Source organism: Oncorhynchus mykiss, chromosome 19, assembly GCF_013265735.2.
Source record: "Oncorhynchus mykiss isolate Arlee chromosome 19, USDA_OmykA_1.1, whole genome shotgun sequence".
Lineage (NCBI taxonomy): Eukaryota > Metazoa > Chordata > Actinopteri > Salmoniformes > Salmonidae > Oncorhynchus > Oncorhynchus mykiss.
In genome coordinates, this window is record NC_048583.1 from 42317878 (window position 1) to 42340437 (window position 22560).

A 22560-nucleotide genomic window follows, 5' to 3' on the forward strand; every position below is an offset into this window, starting at 1 on the left:
TAAGCAGTTGGATCTGCTCTGCTATTAACACCAGCCCAGAGAACTCCTGGAGTCACTCAGCTCTGGCATTATGTTACTGCAGAGAGTGAAACGGTCAGTGTCCCAGTCACATACACTGCCATCTGCACTTACAAAACAGAAGGCCTCATCAACTCAATGATGCCATTTGAGGATTTTGCTACCTTCCTTCAGTGGAAGCTGTAGGCCACGAAGCAGAGGGGGGCAGTGTGGAAGGAGCAAACAGAGGAAATAGAAAATCCCCAGAACAGCATCCTTCCGGCCGTCTGTTCAGGTTCTGCCACCAGACGCTGAAACAAACCCCTAACACACATACCGGCTTTCCTGGAGTGGCAGGAAAATATCTACTTGCTAGCCAAAGTGTTTTGCCTGTACCGGGCACAGGAATTGGAGGGAGCTTCAACAGTATGCCTTTTGATAGACTAGAAAGTAGAAATGGATGGTGGAGAAGGGGGAGTGACTCTAAAGACACATCAAATCAAATTCTTTGGGTCAGAAACACACGTTTCACAGATGTTAATGCGAGTATAACGAAAATGTTGTGCTTCTATTTCCGACAGATATTACTGCACTAACAAGTAATCTAACAATTCCAGACAAACAAGTGCAGAAATAAATAGCTGAAAATCTATTTTCATTGAGTGAAGTGGATTGGACTCGTTTGATTTGCTTATTTCAGTTACTTTTCATTCTATTACATTACTGTGCATACATTGCTGTTTACCTATTTTGTGTAAATGTTGAACAAAGACTAACATTTTATTCTTATAGCTGTGATTAGGTCTTAAATTATAAACCAATTGCTATAGTTAGTGTGTGAATGTTTGTTGAACAAAGGATTGTGCTCCAACACTATCATAAATATGCCTTTGTTTTCAAAGTAAACCATTCTTTATGTTGTCTTTATAAGATGGACAAATATACATTACGATTGTGCTCCAACATTATAAATACGCCTTTGATTTCAGTAAAGTAAATCTCAACGATTTGAGAGAAACATGGTAATGTTTCACTGATTGCCCATAAAGGAAAATGGTTCCTACATGATAGTGCTGCTTTGTTACCCAACTGATCTGGTGTCCTTTCTGTCATCCTGTGAACCCCGTTCATTGCTGCTCGCAGCTATATTTCGATTCATAATATTTCTGTGGATACAATTATGACTGAGGCATCAGAACAAACGCAGCGAAGTCAGAATCCTGAAAAGCTAGTTTTATTTACAGCAGAATATACTTTACATGAGAACAGGACTTTACATGACAAAGACAGGACATAGAATGAAACAATACACACTTTATTGCCTGTAAAACAAATGATATTTGTTAGTACAATGTAAGATAAGTACAATGTAAGATAAGTTCATATGTATGCATAGTTAGATACAGTATTTAATTTAAATTGCTATTCCTGACATACATCACATTACTTAGTACATATGATATGCTTCAATGAATAACACACACAGTATGTAGACTACCTACATTAAAATAAACATTTACAGAGTATTGATGCTGAACATGAGAAAGAATAAGAAATAGATACATGTATAACTTTTAAGTGGATCTCCCTCAAGATGTGGCTGTTACTCTGACTTGTAAGAACAGGAAGTTATTCTACATGTCACAGACACAGAACCATGATGCCAGACCTAAACCCTGCATAGAGGGGCTCAGCGAATTGTACATTTCCATTTAAGTCATTTAGCAGACGCTCTTATCCAGAGCGACTTACAGTTTGTACTTAAGGTAGCTAAGACAACCACATATCACAGTCATGGTAAGTAAAACTTAAAAAAAACAGCTATCAGCAAAGTCAGTGCTGGTAAGAAAAGACAAGTGTGAGTGTTAGGCAAGCTAGATGTTTATTTTTTATTTTCAAGGGGGAGGTGTGCTGGGGACTTACTGGGCAGGGACTCTAAAGATGGGCAGGGAGAGGACTGTAGGAACAGGCTATTCTATCTGGCACAGGGACACTGCGGAATCATGACACCAAAGCCGAATTCCTAGGTAGAGTGGCTCAATGAATGTGGTGTGGAATGTGTGCAGGTGAGTCAGTGTGTCAGAGGAGACACTATAGAAGGACAGAGTGCCGGCTGACCAGTCCAGATACACTCCTACTCTGTTGGTGCTGGAAGGAGGGATAGGAATGGTAGTGGGAGTCTTATCATGCCTGGTAGTGAAGTAGTTTTTATAACAACTGAGAGCCCAGGAATTGTCATTGTAACCAAGCCCACACTCATCACCCCGTCCTTGCCTGTCAAGTCCATGGTAAGCCACTCCTATGTGAGCCTCTAGGCCTCTCCACTCCACCTCCCAGTAACAGCGCCCAGTCAGACGCTCTTTGCACAGCACTTGTTTCCAGAACAGAAACCTCTCTGGGTGATAAGGATACGACTGCTCATCTTCAAGCCGTGTCACTTTCCTGTTCTTCTCAGATAGAGTCATGTCATTGTGTGCTGTGTTGGGGTCCAGGGTCAACTCACAGGCATCTGATAGAGACACAAATACACATTTAAAATAAGACAACAGATTTGCACCTCAAATCTGAATAGGTAGAATAAAAACTGGATGAGGTAAGGTTAAGAGTTTTGCCCAAATTTCAAGACTTAAAATATAGTCATTCTTCACTGCAACCAAGACTTACATTTCTTGAGTGCTGATTTCAAATAACACTCTTCATTATGGTCCACGCTGTGACAAAACAGAACACCACCATATTTTAGGGTGTGAGACACCATTAGAATCATAGGATATGTTTTGTCTGTTCAAAAATACAAAAGATATCTTTCAATATCATACAATTGTTCGCAGTAGTTGTGTCAAAAAAGTACATTCATCAACTTAAGTTTTATGATTAACATCAATTACATTTCTACCTGAGTTTCTTCAGTCTGCAGTTTGGATCCCCTCGTACAGCAGTGAGCAGTTTCACTCCGAAATCACCTGGGTGATTGTAGCTCAGGTCCAGCTCTTTCAGATGGGAGGGGTTTGTTCTCAGAGCTGAAGCCAATGACGCACAGCCTTCCTCTGTGACCACACAGAATGACAACCTGCAAAAAGACTTGTCACTCTTAGAAATAGACCTATTGGTTCTGTGACATCCCAAGTATTATCCATGCCATGTGAAAGGCTGCTACACATCAAGGTTATGTTAATTTATGTACAAATGGGAGAAGTACTGACCTCAGTTTCTCTAGTTTACAGTGTGGACTCTCCAGTCCAGCAGAGAGCAGCTTCACTCCAGAATCTTTCAGGTTGTTGTCAGTCAAGTCAAGCACTCTCAGCTGTGAAGAGGTTGAGCTGAGAAGTGAGGCTAATGGTTCACAGCATCGCTCTGTAAGGTTGCATCCATTCAGCCTACACAATGGGAATACGAAAACAACACAATATCACGCTTTTAAAGTTCCAGTCATATGTTAATATCCCCTTGCTGTGGTTTTTCAGCTATCTTAATGGAAATAATACAATGTCACTTTAAAGGAGTACTACCCTACCTACTCCTCTTGAGATCAAATGTGGTACTCAAATGTGTACCTCTAGTTTACATTAAAATATCTGCCAAACAAAACTACTTTCTCAGATACCTTATTTTTTTTATTTTTTTATTTTTTACCTTTATTTAACCAGGCAAGTCAGTTAAGAACAAATTCTTATTTTCAATGACGGCCTGGGAACAGTGGGTTAATTGCCTGTTCAGGGGCAGAACGACAGATTTGTACCTTGTCAGCTCGGGGGTTTGAACTCACAACCTTCCGGTTACTAGTCCAACGCTCTAACCACTAGGCTACCCTGCCGCCCCAGATGAAATCTGTCTCTATTTTAAAACAAAATATTGTTTCATAGATGTATACTTACAGAGCTGTACTGGAGGCTTTGACCACTGGCAGCAGCCTAAGAAGACCTTCCTCTGATTTGGAGTATTTCTTCAGGTCAAACACCTCCAGCTCCTCTTCTGAAGTCAGTAACACAAAAACCAGAGCTGACCACTGTGCAGGTGAGAGTTTGGCTTCTGAGAGACTTCCTGAGCTCAGGTAGCTTTGGATCTCTTCCACTAGAGAATGGTCATTCAGTTCGTTCAGACAGTGGAACAGATTGATGCACCTCTCTGGAGAGGGATTTTGCCTGATCTTCTCCTTGATGTATTTGACTGTTTCCTCATTGGTCTGTGAGCGGTTTCTTGTCTGTATCAATAGGTCTAGTAAGTGAGTGTGATTGGACTCCATTGAGAGGCCGAGAAGGAAGCGGAGGAACAGGTCCAGGTGTCCATTCCCACTCTGTAAGGCCTTGTCAACAGCACACTTGTGGAGGATGGTTGCAGACGTGTCTTCAGACAACTGAAGTATTCTGGTAGTGGTTTCAGGTTCTGCCATTAGATTTACATTGTCATTGTTGAATGTGACAAACACATACACAGCAGCAAGAAACTCCTGGATGCTCAGATGCACGAAGCAGTACACCTTCTCCTGGTACAGCCCACTCTCCTCTCTGAAGATCTGTGTGCACACTCCCGAGTACACTGAAGCTTCTGTGACATCGATGCAACACTCTCTCAGGTCTTCCTCATAGAAGATCAGATTGCCTTTCTCCAGCTGTTGAAAGGCTAGTTTCCCCAGTTTTAGAATCATCTCTGCATCTGCTTTCCTCTGTGAATCTGTCTCAGCTTTCTCTAGTCCCTCTGGATATTTCTGTGTTTTGCGCAGTATGTTGCAGATCAGGAAGTGGTTGTACATTTCAGTCAGAGTCTTGGGCATCTCTCCACTCTGTGCTTCCAACAGTTTCTCTAGAACTGTGGCAGAGATCCAACTGAAGACTGGTATGTGGCACATGATGTAGAGGCTCCTTGATGTCTTCATGTGTGTGATGATTCTGCTGGCCAGGTTCACATCACTGAATCTCTTCTTGAAGTACTCCTCCTTCTGTGGGTCACTGAACCCTCGTACCTCTGTCACCTGGTCAACATACTCAGGTGGGATCTGATTGGCAGCTGCAGGTCTGGAGGTTATCCAGAGGAGAGCAGAGGGAAGCAGATTGCCCTTGATTAGGTTTGTCAGCAGCACGTCCACTGAGGTTGATTCTGTGACATCACAACAGCCCTCGTTGTTGAAGTCTAGAGGAAGTCGACACTCATCCAGACCATCAAAGGCAAACAGAACCTTGCATTTGTCAAAGTTAGAGATTTCAGATTCTGCGGTTTCATTGAAAAAGTGATGAAGAAGTTCCATCAAGCTGTATTTCTTATCTTTCATCAAATTTAGCTCCCGAAAAGGTAGAGGAAAGATTAATTGGATATTGTGATTTGCTCTTCCTTCAGCCCAGTCCAGAATGAACTTCTGCACAGAGATCGTTTTCCCGATGCCAGCGACTCCCTTCGTCAACACAGTTCTGATGTGTTTGTCTTGTCCAGGTAAGGATTCAAAGATGTCATTGCATTTGATTGCTTTTTCTTGTGCTGCTGGTCTCTTGGATGTTGTCTCAATCTGTCTCACCTCGTGTTCTTTATTGACCTCTCCACTTCCACCCTCTGTGATGTAGAGCTCTGTGTAGATCTTGTTGAGAAGAGTTGGGTTTCCTTGTTTAGCTATCCCCTCAAACACACATTCACATTTCCTCTTCAGATTGGATTTGAGTTTATTTTGACACACAGCAAGCTCACCTAGAAGACCTGAAAATGCAGACATCACTCATGTGTTACCTTAGTAAAGCGTTGAGAATCAAGTGGACATTTATGATAACCTATTCACTTCATTGAGAAAAACATGTAAAAAGAAAATGTAATTTTAATGAGTATTAAAAGGGGAAGTTCACCCAAAAACACTTCTGGGCCCTTTTGCCACCACCCCCCATCCCATGACTGCAATAGTCATTTTAATGACTTTCTCTACATCATTTTTCTGCTAACTTATTTCAGTAGGCAAATATTTGACAATTTATTTTGTTATTTTTGTATTGAAATCCAGGAAGTAGATTAATACGCATCATGAGTCGGGACCTAGGTCAGGACTGCTTATTAGTATTATATAAGTAATGGAAAAGGGACTTTCATCACAAAGCAAAGAACAAAAAAAAACAGTCAGTCGGACAGGATAACGTTACAGTAGCAAGCCAAATACATCACAAGCTACAGTAGCTCGCCGAATGGCAAACAAATAACGTTATAAATGACATTGTAGTGACTACAGGTGTTAGCAATTTAGCTTGCTAGCAACCTACTGTACCTTGAATGGTTGCATATTTTCCATCCATAGTGGAAAGACGGTAAACCCCCCCAAAGAATGCTGGGTTAAAAACAACCCATTTTGGGTTATTCGGTAACCCAGTGCTGGGTAAATATTGGACAGAACACAGAACATGGCCAAGATGTTCAAATGTTCATAAATGACCAGCATGGGCAAATAATAATAATCACAGGCAGAACAGTTGTTTTGACCTAGCCAGTTGGGTTGTGTAAACAACCAAGCATGTTGGGTTGTTTGGATTACCCAAACATGGGTTGATTTAATAACCTCTTAAGGATCAGACACTTTTTTTCAATTTTCATTAGTTGGTTTATTTTTAACAATCAGCTGTAATCCTTAGGTTCTTTTCAGGAGGTGTGGCCTATTAGGGAGGTGGCTTTCAGATCATTATTTTTGGCCACCAGTTAAAGTCATTCCTGTTCATCATGTTATGTATATACACTGCAAATTTCTATTTTCTTTTAATATTTTTTTGCATATTATAATATAAAATTCATAACATGAATATTTGCATATCCCAACATAGTTTTTAAGCTTTAATGAGCCTTAAACAAGTGTATCAGTGTTCAACCTTAACAATACAACAGAACAGATAACAGAACAGATGAACTGGAATGACATCTACTCTCACGGGTGGTCAAAAATAACTATACAATCCATATCTCAATAACCCAGCATCAATAGCCAAGCTGTTTAAAAAATAATAATAAATGGCCCAATGCCTGCAACCCAGCTGTTGGGTCAACCAAACAACCCAGCATTTTTTAGTGTGTGAACAGAACCCGGTTTCAACCAGTCCCAAAATAATCAATAACCTTTTTACATTAAAAAACATACTTTTTTGGCAATTCAATCCCGAGACACCAATCGTTGTTTATGCAACAATAAATACACATAGCTTTTAATGCATTTTAGGTCATTTCGGAAATGTACCATCTTGATATAAAAACACAGAAAACTATATACCAAAGCAATATACCTGTGGTGGGGGGTAAGTTGAGCCAAAGGGGGAAGTTGAGACACCCTTGTTTCTAGGAAACCATATGCAAAAATGAATAATTTGACCAAATATTTAGGGAAGATTTCATGGAGTCTGTGATAATTTCAGTCTGTGAATATTATCTGCTTGTAGTCATAGCAGATAATATTCTAATTTTTGTTGACTTTAATATTCAAAATGAAAAGTCCACAGACCCACTCCAAAAGGCTTTCGGAGCCATCATCGACTCAGTGGGTTTTGTCCAACATGTCTCTGGACCTACTCACCGTCACAGTCATGCTCTGGACCTAGTTTTGTCCCATGGAATAAATGTTGTGGATCTTAATGTTTTTCCTCATAATCCTGGACTATCGGACCACCATTTTATTAAGTTTGCAATTGCAACAAATAATCTGCTCAGACCCCAACCAAGGAACATCAAAAGTCGTGCTATAAATTCACAGACAACAAAGATTTCTTGATGTCCTTCCAGACTGCCTCTGTCTACCCAGGGACGTCAGAGGACAAAAATCAGTTAACCACCTAAGATGAAGTTGCACCCCTAAAAACTAAAAACCTTTCTCATAAGAAACTAGCTCCCTGGTATACAGAAAAAACCCAAGCTCTGAAGCAAGCTTCCAGAAAATTGGAACGGAAATGGCGCCACACCAAACTGGAAGTCTTCCGACTAGCTTGGAAAGATAGTACAGTGCACTATCGAAGAGCCCTTACTGCTGCTCGATCATCCTATTTTTCCAACATAATTGTTGAAAATAAGAACAATCCGAAATTCCTTTTTGATACTGTCGCAAAGCTAACTAAAAAGCAGCATTCCCCAAGAGAGGATGGCTTTCACTTCAGCAGTAATAAATTCATGAACTTCTTTGAGGAAAAGATCATGATTATTAGAAAGCAAATTATGGACTCCTCTTTAAATCTGCGTATTCCTTCAAAGCTCAGTTGTCCTGAGTCTGCACAACTCTGCCAGGACCTAGGATCAAGAGAGACAAGTGTTTTAGTACTATATTTCTTGACACAATGTTGAAAATAATAATGGCCTCTAAACCTTCAAGCTGCATACTGGACACTATTGCAACTAAACTACTGAAAGAGCTGCTTCCTGTGCTTGGCCCTCCTATGTTGACCATAATAAACGGCTCTCTATCCACCGGACATGTACCAAACTCACTAAAAGTGGCAGTAATAAAGCCTCTCTTGAAAAAGCCAAAGCTTGACCCAGAAAATATAAAAAACTAATCGGCCTATATCGAATCTCAAAGATTTTAGAAAAGGCTGTTGCGCAGCAACTCACTGCCTTCCTGAAGACAAACAATGTATATGAAATGCTTCAGTCTGGTTTTAGACCCCATAATAGCACTGAGACTGCACTTGTGAAGGTGGTTAATGACCTTTTAATGGCATCAGACCAAGGCTTTGCATCTGTCCTCGTGCTCCTAAACCTTAGTGCTTCTTTTGATACCATCGATCACCACATTCTTTTGGAGAGATTGGAAACCCAAATTGGTGTACACGGACAAGTTCTGGCCTGGTTTAGATATTATCTGCCGGAAAGATATCAGTTTGTCTCTGTGAATGGTTTGTCCTCTGACAAATCAACTGTAAATGTTGGTGTTCCTCAAGGTTCCATTTTAGGACCACTATTGTTTTCACTATATATTTTACCTCTTGGGGATGTCATTCGAAAACATAATGTTAACTTTCACTGCTATGCGGATGACACACAGCTGTACATTTCAATGAAACATGGTGAAGCCCCAAAATTGCCCTCTCTAGAAGCCTGTGTTTCAGACATAAGGAAGTGGATGGCTGCAAACTTTCTACTTTTAAACTCGGACAAACTAGGTCCCAAGAAACAAAGAGATTTTCTGTTGAATCTGACAATTAATCTTAATGGTTGTCGTCTCAAATAAAACTGAAGGACCTCGGCGTTACTCTGGACCCTGATCTCTCTTTTGACGAACATATCAAGACTGTTTCAAGGACAGCTTTTTTCCATCTACGTAACATTGCAAAAATCAGAAACTTTCTGTCCAGAAATTATGCAGAAAAATTCATCCATGCTTTTGTTACTTATAGGTTATAGGCTCCATTTTTATGGAATGGTCTGCCTACCCATGTGAGAGACACAAACTCGGTCTCATCCTTTAAGTCTTTACTGAAGACTCATCTCTTCAGTGGGTCATATGATTGAGTGTAGTCTGGCCCAGGAGTGTGAAGGTGAACGGAAAGGCTCTGGAGCAACAAACTGCTCTTGCTGTCTCTGCCTGGCCGGTTCCCCTCTTTCCACTGGGATTCTCTGCCTCTAACCCTATTACAGGGGCTGAGTCACTGGCTTACTGGTGCCCTTTCATGCCGTCCCTAGGAGGGGTGCGTCACTTGAGTGGGTTGAGTCACTGATGTGATCTTCCTGTCTGGGTTGGCGCCCCCCCCTTGGGTTGTGCCGTGGCGGAGATCTTTGTGGGCTATACTCGGCCTTGTCTCAGGATGGTAAGTTGGTGGTTGAATATATCCCTCTAGAGGTGTGGGGGCTGTGCTTTGGCAAAGTGGGTGGGGTTATATCCTTCCTGTTTGGCCCTGTCCGGGGGTATCATCGGATGGGGCCACAGTGTCTCCTGACCCCTCCTGTCTCAGCCTCCAGTATGTATGCTTCAGTAATTTGTGTCAGGGGGCTAGGGTCAGTTTGTTATATCTGGAGTACTTCTCCTGTCTTATCCGGTGTCCTGTGTGAATTTAAGTATGCTCTCTCTAATTCTCTCTCTTTCTTTCTCTCTCTCGGAGGACCTGAGCCCTAGGACCATGCCTCAGGACTACCTGGCATGATGACTCCTTGCTGTCCCCAGTCCACCTGGCCGTGCTGCTGCTCCAGTTTCAACTGTTCTGCCTGTAATTATTATTATTTGACCATGCTGGTCATTTATGAACATTTGAACATCTTGGCCATGTTCTGTTATAATCTCCACCCGGCACAGCCAGAAGAGGACTGGCCACCCCTCATAGCCTGGTTCCTCTCTAGGTTTCTTCCTAGGTTTTGGCCTTTCTAGAGAGTTTTTCCTAGCTACCGTGCTTCTACACCTGCATTGCTTGCTGTTTGGGGTTTTAGGCTGGGTTTCTGTACAGCACTTTGAGATATCAGCTGATGTACGAAGGGCTATATAAATAAATTTGATTTGATTTGTGAAGGAAGAAACCACATGGAAAAAGTGGTAAGCAAGTTAGGTGATTTGAAAAAAAATCACCAAGTCAATTGAATTTATTGCGTTAGAGGTTTCCTGATGCTTGCATCTAAAACAAAGTAGATCATTTTAAGATTGTTCTATACATCAGTTGGAGTCTCTATAAGCTTCAATATGCGGTCTTACACCTAACATGAAAGTGCACCGTAGTAGCTGTATGGGGCTAATATAGTCAAAATGTATGCCTTAGTGTAAGTTGAGCCAATGGCCATGCAATGTATTATCACTGGGATATGAGGTAACAACAGGACCTGGCCTATGTTAAAAGTGTTTTTTTAAAAGTACCAAATATTTGTGAGGTGTTAAGCATGTTTGTGTTTCAGAAATAAAGATACACATGGTTTTTAAAAGGTTCTGGTAATATTCCATTCAGTACAGAAATGTGTAGGAGCTTAACTTACCCTGTCCCGTGGATCAACTTACCCCATACCCAGAGATCACTTTTTTTGGACAAGCTATGTTTTCAGAACTGTAATGTTTAAATTAATTCGGATTATTTCCAGGGATACACACAATCCTGAAATATATGTATATCTCTTTATTATAAATAATACTATATTTCCCTCGACAGAGTGATGTTGAATAAATAAAAAAAGGCTCAACCCCACTCTCCCCTACTGACAAACAGCCAGGCAATCATTATAAATGGTCCAGAAGTATTTTGGGGTGAACTTCCCCTTTAAGGAATAAAGCCAGGAACCTCTTACTGTTCTCCAGTGTGTCAGCAAGCTCCTTCTGGTTCATTTTCCTCAGAATGTGCAGTGTGATCTTCAGCGCCCCCTCTCTGGGAATGCTCTCCTGCTCCACATCTTCAGCGTCCACCAATTCCTTATCCTCTGTCTGACTCTCAAAGCATTCTGGGAGATCTGGACACAGAATCTTCTTGAACTTCTTCAGCTCCCGTTTTACCAAAGCAATGGCATTTTTTTCAACCAACTGAAATGGATCAAAGGGTGTGAAAACCAATACAGTATGTATATGAATACAAAGATATAATACAAAATACTGAGGTTGGGAAAGTAAGGGAAATTGTAAGTAAGCATTTCACGGTAAGGTTGTATTCGGCGCATGTGACAAATCAAATTTGATATGCAACCAAAAATACATTATATGTTAATGAGATACTTTGGGATTTTGGCAATGAAGCCCTTTTATGTCTCTGCATCCAGTATGAAGGAAGTTAGAGGTAGTTTTGCGAGCCAATGCTAACTAGTATTAGCGCAATGACGAAGTCTATGGTATCTACTAGCATGCTAGCAGTTACCACAGACTTCCAGCCATTGCGCTAACACTAGTTAGCAATTGCGCTAACACTAGTTAGCAATTGCGCTAACGTTAGCAACTTCCTTCAAACTGCATGCCGAGACATAAAAATGGTATCCACGAGTTCATCTGACTCTGGGGAAGTAGATTAAACACTGCCGAATAACACATGTGAGACATAAGCCAGCCCACCCTGAATATGGAAGACAGTTCTGTTTGATGACTCTGGGAAGACTGACCACTGGGAACTTCTGACTCTGATCTCTGCTTTTTGTCTCTGTGGACAAAACATAAGATTTCACTTTACAACAACTGAAGGAAGGCCAGCTACAGGGGGTGGCACAGAGATGCCCCCGGCACCTCTCCGCCACCAATAGATGTACAAGGAGAAAAGTATTGAGCAGTGTTGGTTCCCTGGCTGATGACCATAGATGTCCAGAAAGAAATCACCCACCCGGTACAAATAATTTTTGTGTTACATAAATAGTCCACCCACCAAAAAAGGCTACAGAAAAGGTGTTTTATAGTCCAGGAAGCAAAACATGTCAACATCATTATGTAGATAATTTTATTAAGATGAATAGTTTGACCTTCAACTTGTAAAAGCTGCACATTAATTAAAATGTACATATTTGAAATTGTTTTGGGTTATTTCCCATAGCAACGTTAATTAGGTTGCCATGTTACATCTTGGTTACAATTGTTACACATGTTCCGTTGTCCATGCTTGCAGAAAGCAGCGCATGTACAATCTGTCCAATCAAAGATGGCGTCGCAGTGCAGACGTGGTTTGTTGTCCTCTCGTGTACTTTTTTTTCTTCGTATTTTTTGTATATATTTAAATTTATTTTCAATCTCTTTTCCATTTTTAAATTAAATATACCTTCCGGTAACCCGCCTCACCTAATGTGACACGGATCCGCTCATTTTTAGACCTCATAGCCAGAACCTCCATCAGAAGCTAGCCATCAGAAGCTAGCCATCAGAAGCTAACCAGCTAGCCATCAGCTAACCAGCTAATTAGCTACTAGCTATTTAGTCAATGTTAGCCACTGCTAGCGGCCTTTACCTTCTGCACAGACACCAGACGTTTTTTAAGCCTGAATAATACTTGCCAGGCTGCCAGTATCGGACTGTTTTCTCCACTACAATGCCGGATTCCTGCCGTAAACCCTGGACCATTACTCCTGATCATCACAGCTAGCTAGCTGCCACCGAGTGACCCAGCCCCGAAGCTAGCCCTGTGCCAGGCCCACCTCCCGGACTACTCTGTGATCACTCGGCTACACAGCCGATGCCTCCCGGACTCTCCCCCAACACGGCTAGAATCCACTACTCCACCGGATCCTTGCCGTAAGCTTTGCATCGGATCATCGCTGCTAGCTAGCTGCTACCGAGTGGCTATAGTGGCAAACGCCCCTGCCCCGAAGCTAGCTTACTACAACTACAATACCTCTTTCGCCATCTGGCCTGGACCCTTTGTTGACACGTCGCCCCGCCATACCACCATGACTGGTCCGCCGACGTAACTCCATCCGCTGTGCCCTCAACCGGCCTTTGCCGGATGTCGGAGCAGACGCCTCTACTTACCCCGGCCTGCTAACTTTAAATGCTGTGTCTCCCACGTGCCAGCGTAGTAACAACTACCCTGTACCCGGCTTCCCTGTTCACTGGACCCTATGATCACTTGGCTACATAGCTGATGCCTGCTGGAATGTTCATTAATCAGGGAACTCTATTTTGTTTATTTTTTGTTTATCAGTTGGCTCAGGCCCTGTGTGTAGTTAACCGACCCTCTCTGCCCATTCATCGCCATTTTACCTGTTGTTGTTGTCTTAGCTGATTAGCTGTTGTTGTCTTACCCATTGTTGTCTTAGCTAGCTCTCCCAATCAACACCTGTGATTGCTTTATGCCTCACTTTATGTCTCTCTCAAATGTCAATATGCCTTTAGTTTAGTTTACTGCGGAGCCCCTTAGTCCCACTCAACATGCCTCAGATACCTCCTTTGTCCCACCTCCCACACATGCGCTGACCTTACCCAGCATAACTAGCACGTCCAGGAATGCAACCTCTCTTATCACTCGGTGCCTGGGCTTACCTCCACTGTACCCGCACCCCACCATACCCCTGTCTGTACATTATGCCCTGAATCTATTCTACCATGCCCAGAAATCGGCTCCTTTTATTCTCTGTCCCCAACTCACTAGACGACCAGTTTTGATAGCCATTAGCCGTACCCTCATCCACTCCTCCTTTGTTCCTCAGGTGATGTGGTTAACCCAGGCCCTGCGTGTCCCCAGGCACTCTCATTTGTTGACTTCTGTAACCAAAAAAAGCCTTGGTTTCATGCATGTTAACATCAGAAGCCTCCTCCCTAAGTTTGTTTTACTCACTGCTTTAGCACACTCCACCAACCCTGATGTCCTTGCCATGTCTGAATCCTGGCTTAGGAAGGCCACCAAAAATTCTGAGATTTCCATACCCAACTACAACATTTTCTGTCAAGATAGAACTGCCAAAGGGGGAGGAGTTGCAATCTACTCCAGAGATACCCTGCAAAGTTCTGTCATACTTTCCAGGTCTTTGCCCAAAGAGTTCGAGCTTCTAATTTAAAAAATAGTCTCTCCAGAAGTAAGTCTCTCACTGTTGCCGCCTGTTATAGACCCCCCCTCAGCTCCCAGCTGTGCCCTGGACACCATATGTGAATTGATTGCCCCCCATCTATCTTCAGAGTTCGTTCTGGTAGGTGACCTAAACTGGGATATGCTTAACACCCCGGCAGTCCTACAATCTAAAATAGATGCCCTCAATCTCACACAAATTATCAAGGAACCCACCAGGTACAACCCTAAATCCGTAAACATGGGCACCCTCATAGATATTATCCTGACCAACCTGCCCTCCAAATACACCTCTGCTGTTTTCAATCAGGATCTCAGCGATTACTGCCTCATTGCCTGCATCCGCTATTGGTCCGCGGTCAAATGACCACCCCTCATCACTGTCAAACAGTCCCTAAAACACTTCTGCAAGCAGGCCTTTCTAATCGACCTGGTCCGGGTATCCTGGAAGGATATTGACCTCATCCCGTCAGTCGAGGATGCCTGGTCATTCTTTAAAAGTAATTTCCTCACCATCTTAAATAAGCATGCCCCTTTCAAAAAATTTAGAACTAAGAACAGATATAGCCCTTGGTTCACTCCAGACCTGACTTCCCTTGACCAGCACAAAAACATCCTGTGGCGGACTCCACTAGCATCGAATAGTCCCCGCGATATGCAACTTTTCAGGGAAGTCAGAGAGCTACAAAGAGCTACAAAACCTGGACCCGTACAAATCAGCTGGGCTAGACAATCTGGACCATCTCTTTCTGAAATTATCCACCGCCATTGTTGCAACCCTTATTAACAGTCTGTTCAACCTCTCTTTCGTATCGTCCGAGATCCCCAAAGATTGGAAAGCTGCCGCGGTCATCCCCCTTTTCAAAGGGGGTGACACTCTAGACCAAATTTGTAATAGACCTATATCCATCCTGCCCTGCCTTTCTAAAGTCTTTGAAAGCCAAGTTAATAAACAGATCTCTGACCATCTTGAATCCCACCGTACAGTCTCCGCTGTGCAATCTGGTTTCCGAGCTGGTCACGGGTGCACCTCAGCCATGCTCAAGGTACTAAACGATATCATAACTACCAGTGATAAAAGACAGTACTGTGCAGCCATCTTCATCAACCTGGCCAAGGCTTTCGACTCTGTCAATCACCGTATTCTTATCGGCAGACTCAACAGCATTAGATTCTCAAATGACTGCCACGCCTGGTTCACCAACTACTTCTCTGATAAGAGTTCAGTGTGTCAAATCGGAGGGCCTGTTGTCCGGGCCTCTGGCAGTCTCTATGGGGTTGCCACAGGATTCAATTCTTGGGCCGACTCTCTTCTCTGTATATATCAATGATGTTGCTCTTGCTGCGGGTGATTCCCTGATCCAGCTCTATGCAGACGACACCATTCTGTATACATCTGGCCCTTCTTTGGACACTGAGTTAACTAACTTCGAAATGAGCTTCAATGCCATACAACACTCCTTCCGTGGCCTCGAACTGCTCTTAAGCGCTAGTAAAACCATTTGCTGCCCGCACCCGCCCTACCGACTAGCATCACTACTCTGGACGGTTCTGACTTAGAATATGTGGACAACTACAAATACCTAGGTGTCTAGCTAGACTGTAAATTCTCCTTCCAGACTCATATCAAACATCTACAATCCAAAATGAAATCTAAAATCGGCTTCCTATTTCGCAACAAAGCCTCCTTTACTCACACCGCCAAACATACCCTCATAAAACTGACTATCCTACTGATCCTTGACTTCGGCGATGTCATTTACAAAATAGCCTCCAACACTCTACTCAGCAAACTGGATGCAGTCTATCACAGTGCCATCCGTTTTGTCACCAAAGCCCCATATACCGCCAACCACTGCGACCTGTATGCTCTTGCCGGCTGGCCCTCGCTACATATTCATCGCCAGAATCACTGGCTCCAGGTTATCTATAAGTCTATGATTGGTAAAGATCCGACTTATCTCAGCTCACTGGTCACGATAACAACACCCACCCGTAGCACGCGCTCCAGCTGGTATATTGCACGGGTCATCCCCAAAGCCAACACCTCAGTTGGCCACCTTTCCTTCCAGTTCTCTGCTAGCAATGACTGGAACAAATTGCAAAAATCGCTGAAGCTGGAGACTTATATTTCCCTCACTAACTTTAAACATCAGCTATCTGAGGAGCTAACCGATCGCTGCAGCTGTACATAGCCCATCTGTAAATAGCCCACCCAATCTACCTACCTCATCCCCATATTGTTTTTATTTACTTTTCTGCTCTTTTGCACAACAGTATTTCCACTTGCACATCATCATCTGCTCATCTATCACTCCAGTGTTAATTTGTTAAATTGTAATTACTTCGCTACTATGGTCTATTTATTACCTTACCTCCTCACGCCATTTGCACACACTGGAGTGTTGTTTTTTTATATTGTGTTATCGACTGTACGCTTGTTTATTCCATGTGTAACTCTGTGTTATTGTTTTTACAACTTTTACATGTTTTGAATCACATATTGTTCATGTTAATAAAATTATATATATAATGATGTTGACATTTTCAGTTTACGCTTCCTGGACCACCGAACACCACAACAGGTCTCTGAGATCACTTACCGTTGTCTTATGGTGATCTCTCTGAACTCTATTGGATGACCGATAGACTTGACACTCTTCATGGACAGACAGCTGGGTGTAGAGGAGTCTGGTCTCTCCATCTGGTTCCTGTTGAAAGGAACACAGTAATCAGAGCTGTTAAAACTATGTTCAGAATAAGTACATATTCTGCTAGTTTGACAACATGGTAAAAAGGAGAGGGTCGAGAAAATCATCAAACACAAACTTGTGATCAGTAGAAACATCTCTCCTCTGGAACTCTATGGGATGCCCCATTGACTTGTCACTCTTCATGGACAGACAGCTGGGTGTAGAGGAGTCTGGTCTCTCCATCTGGTTCCTGTTGAAAGGAACACAGTAATCAGAGCTGTTAAAACTATGTTCAGAATAAGTACATATTCTGCTAGTTTCACAACATGGTAAAAAGGAGAGGGTCAAGGAAATCATCAAACACAAACTTGTGATCAGTAGAAACATCTCTCCTCTGGAACTCTATGGGATGCCCCATTGACTTGTCACTCTTCATGGACAGACAGCTGGGTGTAGAGGAGTCTGGTCTCTCCATCTGGTTCCTGTTGAAAGGAACACAGTAATCAGAGCTGTTAAAACTATGTTCAGAATAAGTACATATTCTGCTAGTTTCACAACATGGTAAAAAGGAGAGGGTCGAGGAAATCATCAAACACAAACTTGTGATCAGTAGAAACATCTCTCCTCTGGAACTCTATGGGATGCCCCATTGACTTGTCACTCTTCATGGACAGACAGCTGGGTGTAGAGGAGTCTGGTCTCTCCATCTGATTCCTGTTGAAAGGACATAGTAATCAGAGCTGTTAAAACTATGTTCAGAATAAGTACATATTCTGCTAGTTTCACAACATGGTAAAAAGGAGAGGGTCGAGGAAATCATCAAACACAAACTTGTGATCAGTAGAAACATCTCTCCTCTGGAACTCTATGGGATGCCCCATTGACTTGTCACTCTTCATGGACAGACAGCTGGGTGTAGAGGAGTCTGGTCTCTCCATCTGGTTCCTGTTGAAAGGAACACAGTAATCAGAGCTGTTAAAACTATGTTCAGAATAAGTACATATTCTGCTAGTTTCACAACATGGTAAAAAGGAGAGGGTCAAGGAAATCATCAAACACAAACTTGTGATCAGTAGAAACATCTCTCCTCTGGAACTCTATGGGATGCCCCATTGACTTGTCACTCTTCATGGACAGACAGCTGGGTGTAGAGGAGTCTGGTCTCTCCCTCTGGTTCCTGTTGAAAGGAACACAGTAATCAGAGCTGTTAAAACTATGTTCAGAATAAGTACATATTCTGCTAGTTTCACAACATGGTAAAAAGGAGAGGGTCGAGGAAATCATCAAACACAAACTTGTGATCAGTAGAAACATCTCTCCTCTGGAACTCTATGGGATGCCCCATTGACTTGTCACTCTTCATGGACAGACAGCTAGGTACAGGGGAGACTGGTCTCTCCTTCTGGATTGGGCTTTAACACAACAAAGACAGATCTTCAGACAAGCTAGTTTAGCACACTCTGAAAAATACAGGCTAATTTAATTTCCATCCCTGCATATTATCACTGCTGAGCTTTGAGATGGATACACAAGATAACACCATCTCTTTTTTACTCACCTTTCTGTTACATTGGTGGAGGCAGTGGCCCCCTCCTCTCTGTCCCCAGAAATACTCCTTTTAGAAGCAGTGCCACTCCTCTCTTTCTCCCCAGAGAAACTCATTTTACAGGCAGTGCTCCCCTCCTCTCTGTTTTACTGTAGAAAAAGAAAGGGAACAAGTAAGATGAGATTCAGGGCAGCCTGGAAAATAAATCAAGAAAACTTGTACTGAGAGTGTTCTGACTGGGTGCATTACAGTAGGTTTGGTATGGCAAATAACTGTAGCTTACACCACCTTAAGGCTTACACAAAGGAATGTGAAAACAGCACAGAAAATCACTGCAACAGAGCTGCTATGCATAAATGACCTTTTCACCAATCACTGTCACAGCAAGGCACTCGTTCTGTATAGCCTAGTTAAGGACGGCCATTCTCGTTGTATTGTTGTGGCAGAGCCCCACCTGTTTAGCTACACATATACACATACATTGTGGTATCCCGGGAGGTCACCCTCTTGGTGATAGAGGGGAGGTACATGCCGCAACGCTGGCTCCCTCTGCTGGGAGTACATGGGCTGGGTACCCCGACACTGATGGCTCCAAGTAGAGGTAATTAGGGGAGTGTGCAGGCCACATAAAGGGAGCACCGTGGCACACCGCAAGGAAAAACAGAGAGACAGACACGGAGCAGACCCTGAGAAGAACGACCGAGCCAAACCTACGTTATTTTGTTATGTTTATTTTGTTGCCTAGTCAAGTCGTGTTTTCTGACTAGAACCTCCCTGTCTCTGTGTTAATCTTTGCACGCTCAACCCAACACCCCACGGATTACCACATATGGTGGAGAATGCGGGCATCTCAGTAGCTTTGGGTGCCGTGCGGTTGAGAGTACAGAGATTACCATGGAGGAACTGGTGGCTCAGTTTATCCTCAGCGAGCAGAAGCAACAGGCTCTCCAGGAGCGAGCACTGGAGGAACAACACCAACAAAACCTCAGACTGGTAGCAGATGTAGCCCAGATGAAGGATGGGATGGCTGAGGAGTCTAGCCCAAATTAGTTCCTGGTTAAGTTAATGGAGGAAGATGATGTGGAGATGTATTTGTGCACCTTCGAGAGGACGGCACAGATGGAAGGATGGCCCTCCCATATGAGATGAAGTCGGAGAGCATGCAGAACCCCCAGAGCCTGGAGGAATTGCTGACAGTGGTGGAAACCCACCAGAACACCCAGGACCTGCTGAAAGGGGCCCGGGATGAGAGAGTGGACACGGGGAGGGGGAAGAAAAGCACAGAGAGAGGCGAGGGGCTGAAGGGGGCCTGGACGGAACCAGCCGAGGCTGTGAAGCGGGAGGGCGACCTGAACCGACGCCGACATCCGCTGCTGGACCTAGATCAGAGGCGCTGCTATGAGTGTGCCATGCCGGGACACCTTGCGTGGAGCTTCCCGGGCCGGGAGGAGTCCATGCCCTCTGCATCCCCCCAGCTCCGGGGTAACCCGAATGGCGAGTTAAGTCACCTCCTGTTGGGCACACACAGACAGCCCCTCTGGTGGTTCCTGTACGAATCAATGGCGTCGATGCCAGCGCTCTGCTGGACTCTGGCAGCATGGTGACCCTGGCCCAACCGCAGTGGCTCACAAGAGAGGGGAAAGACAAACCAGGAGATGAGGAGGTGACAGTGTCCTGTGTACATGAAGAGGTACCCAGCTGTGCCAGTGTGGATAACCGCTCCAAGGGGGGAGTGCCAGATGCGCGCAGGGGCTGTTCCTAAACTGCCCGTGCCCATTCTCTGCAGTAGAGATTGCCCTCTCTTCCAGGCATGCGCGTGAGGTAGAAAGGAGAGGAAAAAGGATGGCCGCCTGCACAATCCCCAACCTGCTGTGGGAGGTGTCCACTTCCGGTTCTGACTTGGTGTACAGGGAGAACACTGTAAGAACGGCCCATGTTCTGAATTCTGTCGCTGTATATTTCAAAAGGGCTAAACAAATAGTTATTGAGTAACGTTACGTCCGTCCTAGCTCGCTCATTAATGTCGTAATTGAAATTACGGATGCCTCTTATCCGCTTGTCGTCCCCTTATGCCATAGTTTGTACATCTCAATTGTTATTAGAAACCACATTTGTTTAGGCAAGTCAACCATATCAGCTATGTTTAAAAAAAAAAGGAGTAAATGAGGCTGAATGAACTGTTTCGCTGCCAGACAAGGCTCCGCATATAGCCAGGTGTTGCAGTGCTAAGATGTTGGGACAGCTTTATGTAGGCCCTAACAGTTCGTGGGCACCGTTATACTGCAATTAATGTGTTGTGTAGTGGCTTTGCTGGCATGCATCCCACTTTTTTGCCCCACCAAGATTTACATGCTAAAATAGCAACTGCAGATGTATAACTCCCATTTATATTTGGATTTGGTCATCGTCCAAAAAGTTATTACAGCTTTAAGACCAAGTGATATTCGCTGTTATTTTAGAAATGGACATCTACAAAATGACTTCGACAGTCTATATTAGCCATATATATAACTCAAAAGAGAAGTCGTTTTACAATCGGAGTTATTTGTATCTCTTCTTGTCATACACTGAATGTAAATTATCTGTCCATATAAACCCCACACCCCTAGAGTGCAGTTCTGCAGCAAAAAACATTGACGGTTTTAATATTAAAACGTATTTTAAAGCCTACCTTTCATCGATCTAATGCGTGTTCGAGTGAAGTTTCACTTTCCAAATGAATGTGTTTCTATGGGCGCACGTCATCAAACATAGGCGCTAGTGGAATGGAAAATTAAAAAAATTATCAGAGGCTGCGGATTGTAGTTAGTAACCCTAACCATTTTACATTTCAACCATGAATGCTAATTCTTCAAATTTTACTGGTGAACCGTCCCAACCTGGACTCAGGGGTAGACGTAACATAGTAAAGTAAATCTGGAACAATCCAATTAGTATATGTTACATTTTGTATGGTATATATTAATTTGTGGATTTCCATCATCCATTTCATATGCCATGTTATGAATTGCAATTCGTAGAATATGTTCAGAATTTGCTAAACTTATTTCTTACGAATTTCAATTTGTTGTGGGTAATGTTAGCTAGGGGTTAAGTGTTAAGGTTAGGATTATTAGGGGAAGGTTTAGCTAACATGCTCTATACTAGAGCTTTTGTCAAATTAAATCAAATTGTATTTGTCACATGCGCCTAATACAACAGGTGTAGTAGACCTTACCGTGAAATACCTACTTACAAGCCCTTAACTAAATAAACTAAAGTTTTTTTTTATCAAATCAAAAAGTAACAAGAAAAGTACATAACAACAGCGAGGCTATATACAGTGTCAATGTGTCGAGTCAATGTGCGCGGGTACAGGTTAGGTAATTTGTAATTTGACTATGGATAGATAGAAAGGGAAAGTTCACCCTAGCTCTACCACTGCATATATATAGTCATTACTACATTACGTGTTTGTCATGAACATCAAAATTATCCACACCACAAGCTAGAACGAACGCAATTTAATTTTACTGGTACAATAATAATAATAATAGTATTCTACATAACATAACCGAAAATATAGTAGCACCGCCTAACGGCGTCAGCATACTTCCGTTCTGTTTGTCCATTTTGAGAAGCCGTAGCCAGTATGCTTCCTCGATTAGTCAGCATTAATCTAAAATAACTCAAGACATCTGTTATTCATTTTCATGTTTTTGGCTAGGAGATATTAGTCGCGCAATTTTAAATCAAACTACGATGTTTGGTGCATCATTTCTAAATGAAAACGAGTCGTCTCTCGTTGAATGATAACAAACACTTTATTGAAGAATTACTACAGTTGACCAATCGCTTACGAAGGGGCGTAGACTCCCGATCTTCCGCTGGCATGGAGAAAAAAATGTGTGTCAGAACAACCGAAAAAAAAAACCTTACGGATGTCTAAAACGTCTCAAAACTCTCCCGA

At 43.0% G+C, this 22560-nt stretch overlaps 1 protein-coding gene across 4 annotated transcripts; it reads right to left on the minus strand.

Moving 5' to 3' along the window:
- Positions 1–1218: 1218 nt before the first annotated feature.
- LOC110497897 (protein NLRC3) lies at positions 1219–21945 on the minus strand. 4 transcript variants are annotated; one of them, XM_036954854.1, is made up of 17 exons: positions 21829–21945; positions 21283–21368; positions 18624–18760; positions 18361–18477; positions 18129–18242; positions 17897–18010; positions 17666–17779; positions 17434–17547; positions 17202–17315; positions 16976–17083; positions 11942–12026; positions 11194–11422; positions 3873–5679; positions 3201–3374; positions 2894–3067; positions 2662–2708; positions 1219–2506 (listed from the first exon to the last, which is right to left on the minus strand). In XM_036954854.1, exons 3-17 carry the CDS (start codon positions 18725–18727, stop codon positions 1968–1970), a joined length of 3954 nt encoding a protein of 1317 aa, XP_036810749.1. In that variant the 5' UTR covers positions 18728–18760; positions 21283–21368; positions 21829–21945; the 3' UTR covers positions 1219–1967. The 4 variants fall into 4 exon arrangements, 3 of the variants coding, with proteins under 3 accessions (XP_036810749.1, XP_036810750.1, XP_036810751.1); XM_036954856.1 differs by lacking the exon at positions 21829–21945 and having other exon boundaries at positions 2061–2506; positions 2662–2778; positions 21283–21498; XR_005037740.1 differs by lacking the exon at positions 21829–21945 and having other exon boundaries at positions 2416–2506; positions 2886–3067; positions 21283–21498.
- Between the last annotated feature and the right edge of the window lie 615 nt (positions 21946–22560).

Bases quoted from the DNA above. Each gene is read 5' to 3' on its own strand.
- LOC110497897 (XM_036954854.1), bottom strand. From the start codon at position 18,727: ATGAGTTTCTCTGGGGAGAAAGAGAGGAGTGGCACTGCTTCTAAAAGG. The intron at 17,316-17,433 runs GTTTGTGTTTGA...TCCTTTCAACAG, and splicing joins GATGTTTCTACTGATCACAA to GAACCAGATGGAGAGACCAG. The intron at 2,709-2,893 runs GTAGAAATGTAA...GTTTTGTCACAG, and splicing joins TGCAGACTGAAGAAACTCAG to CGTGGACCATAATGAAGAGT.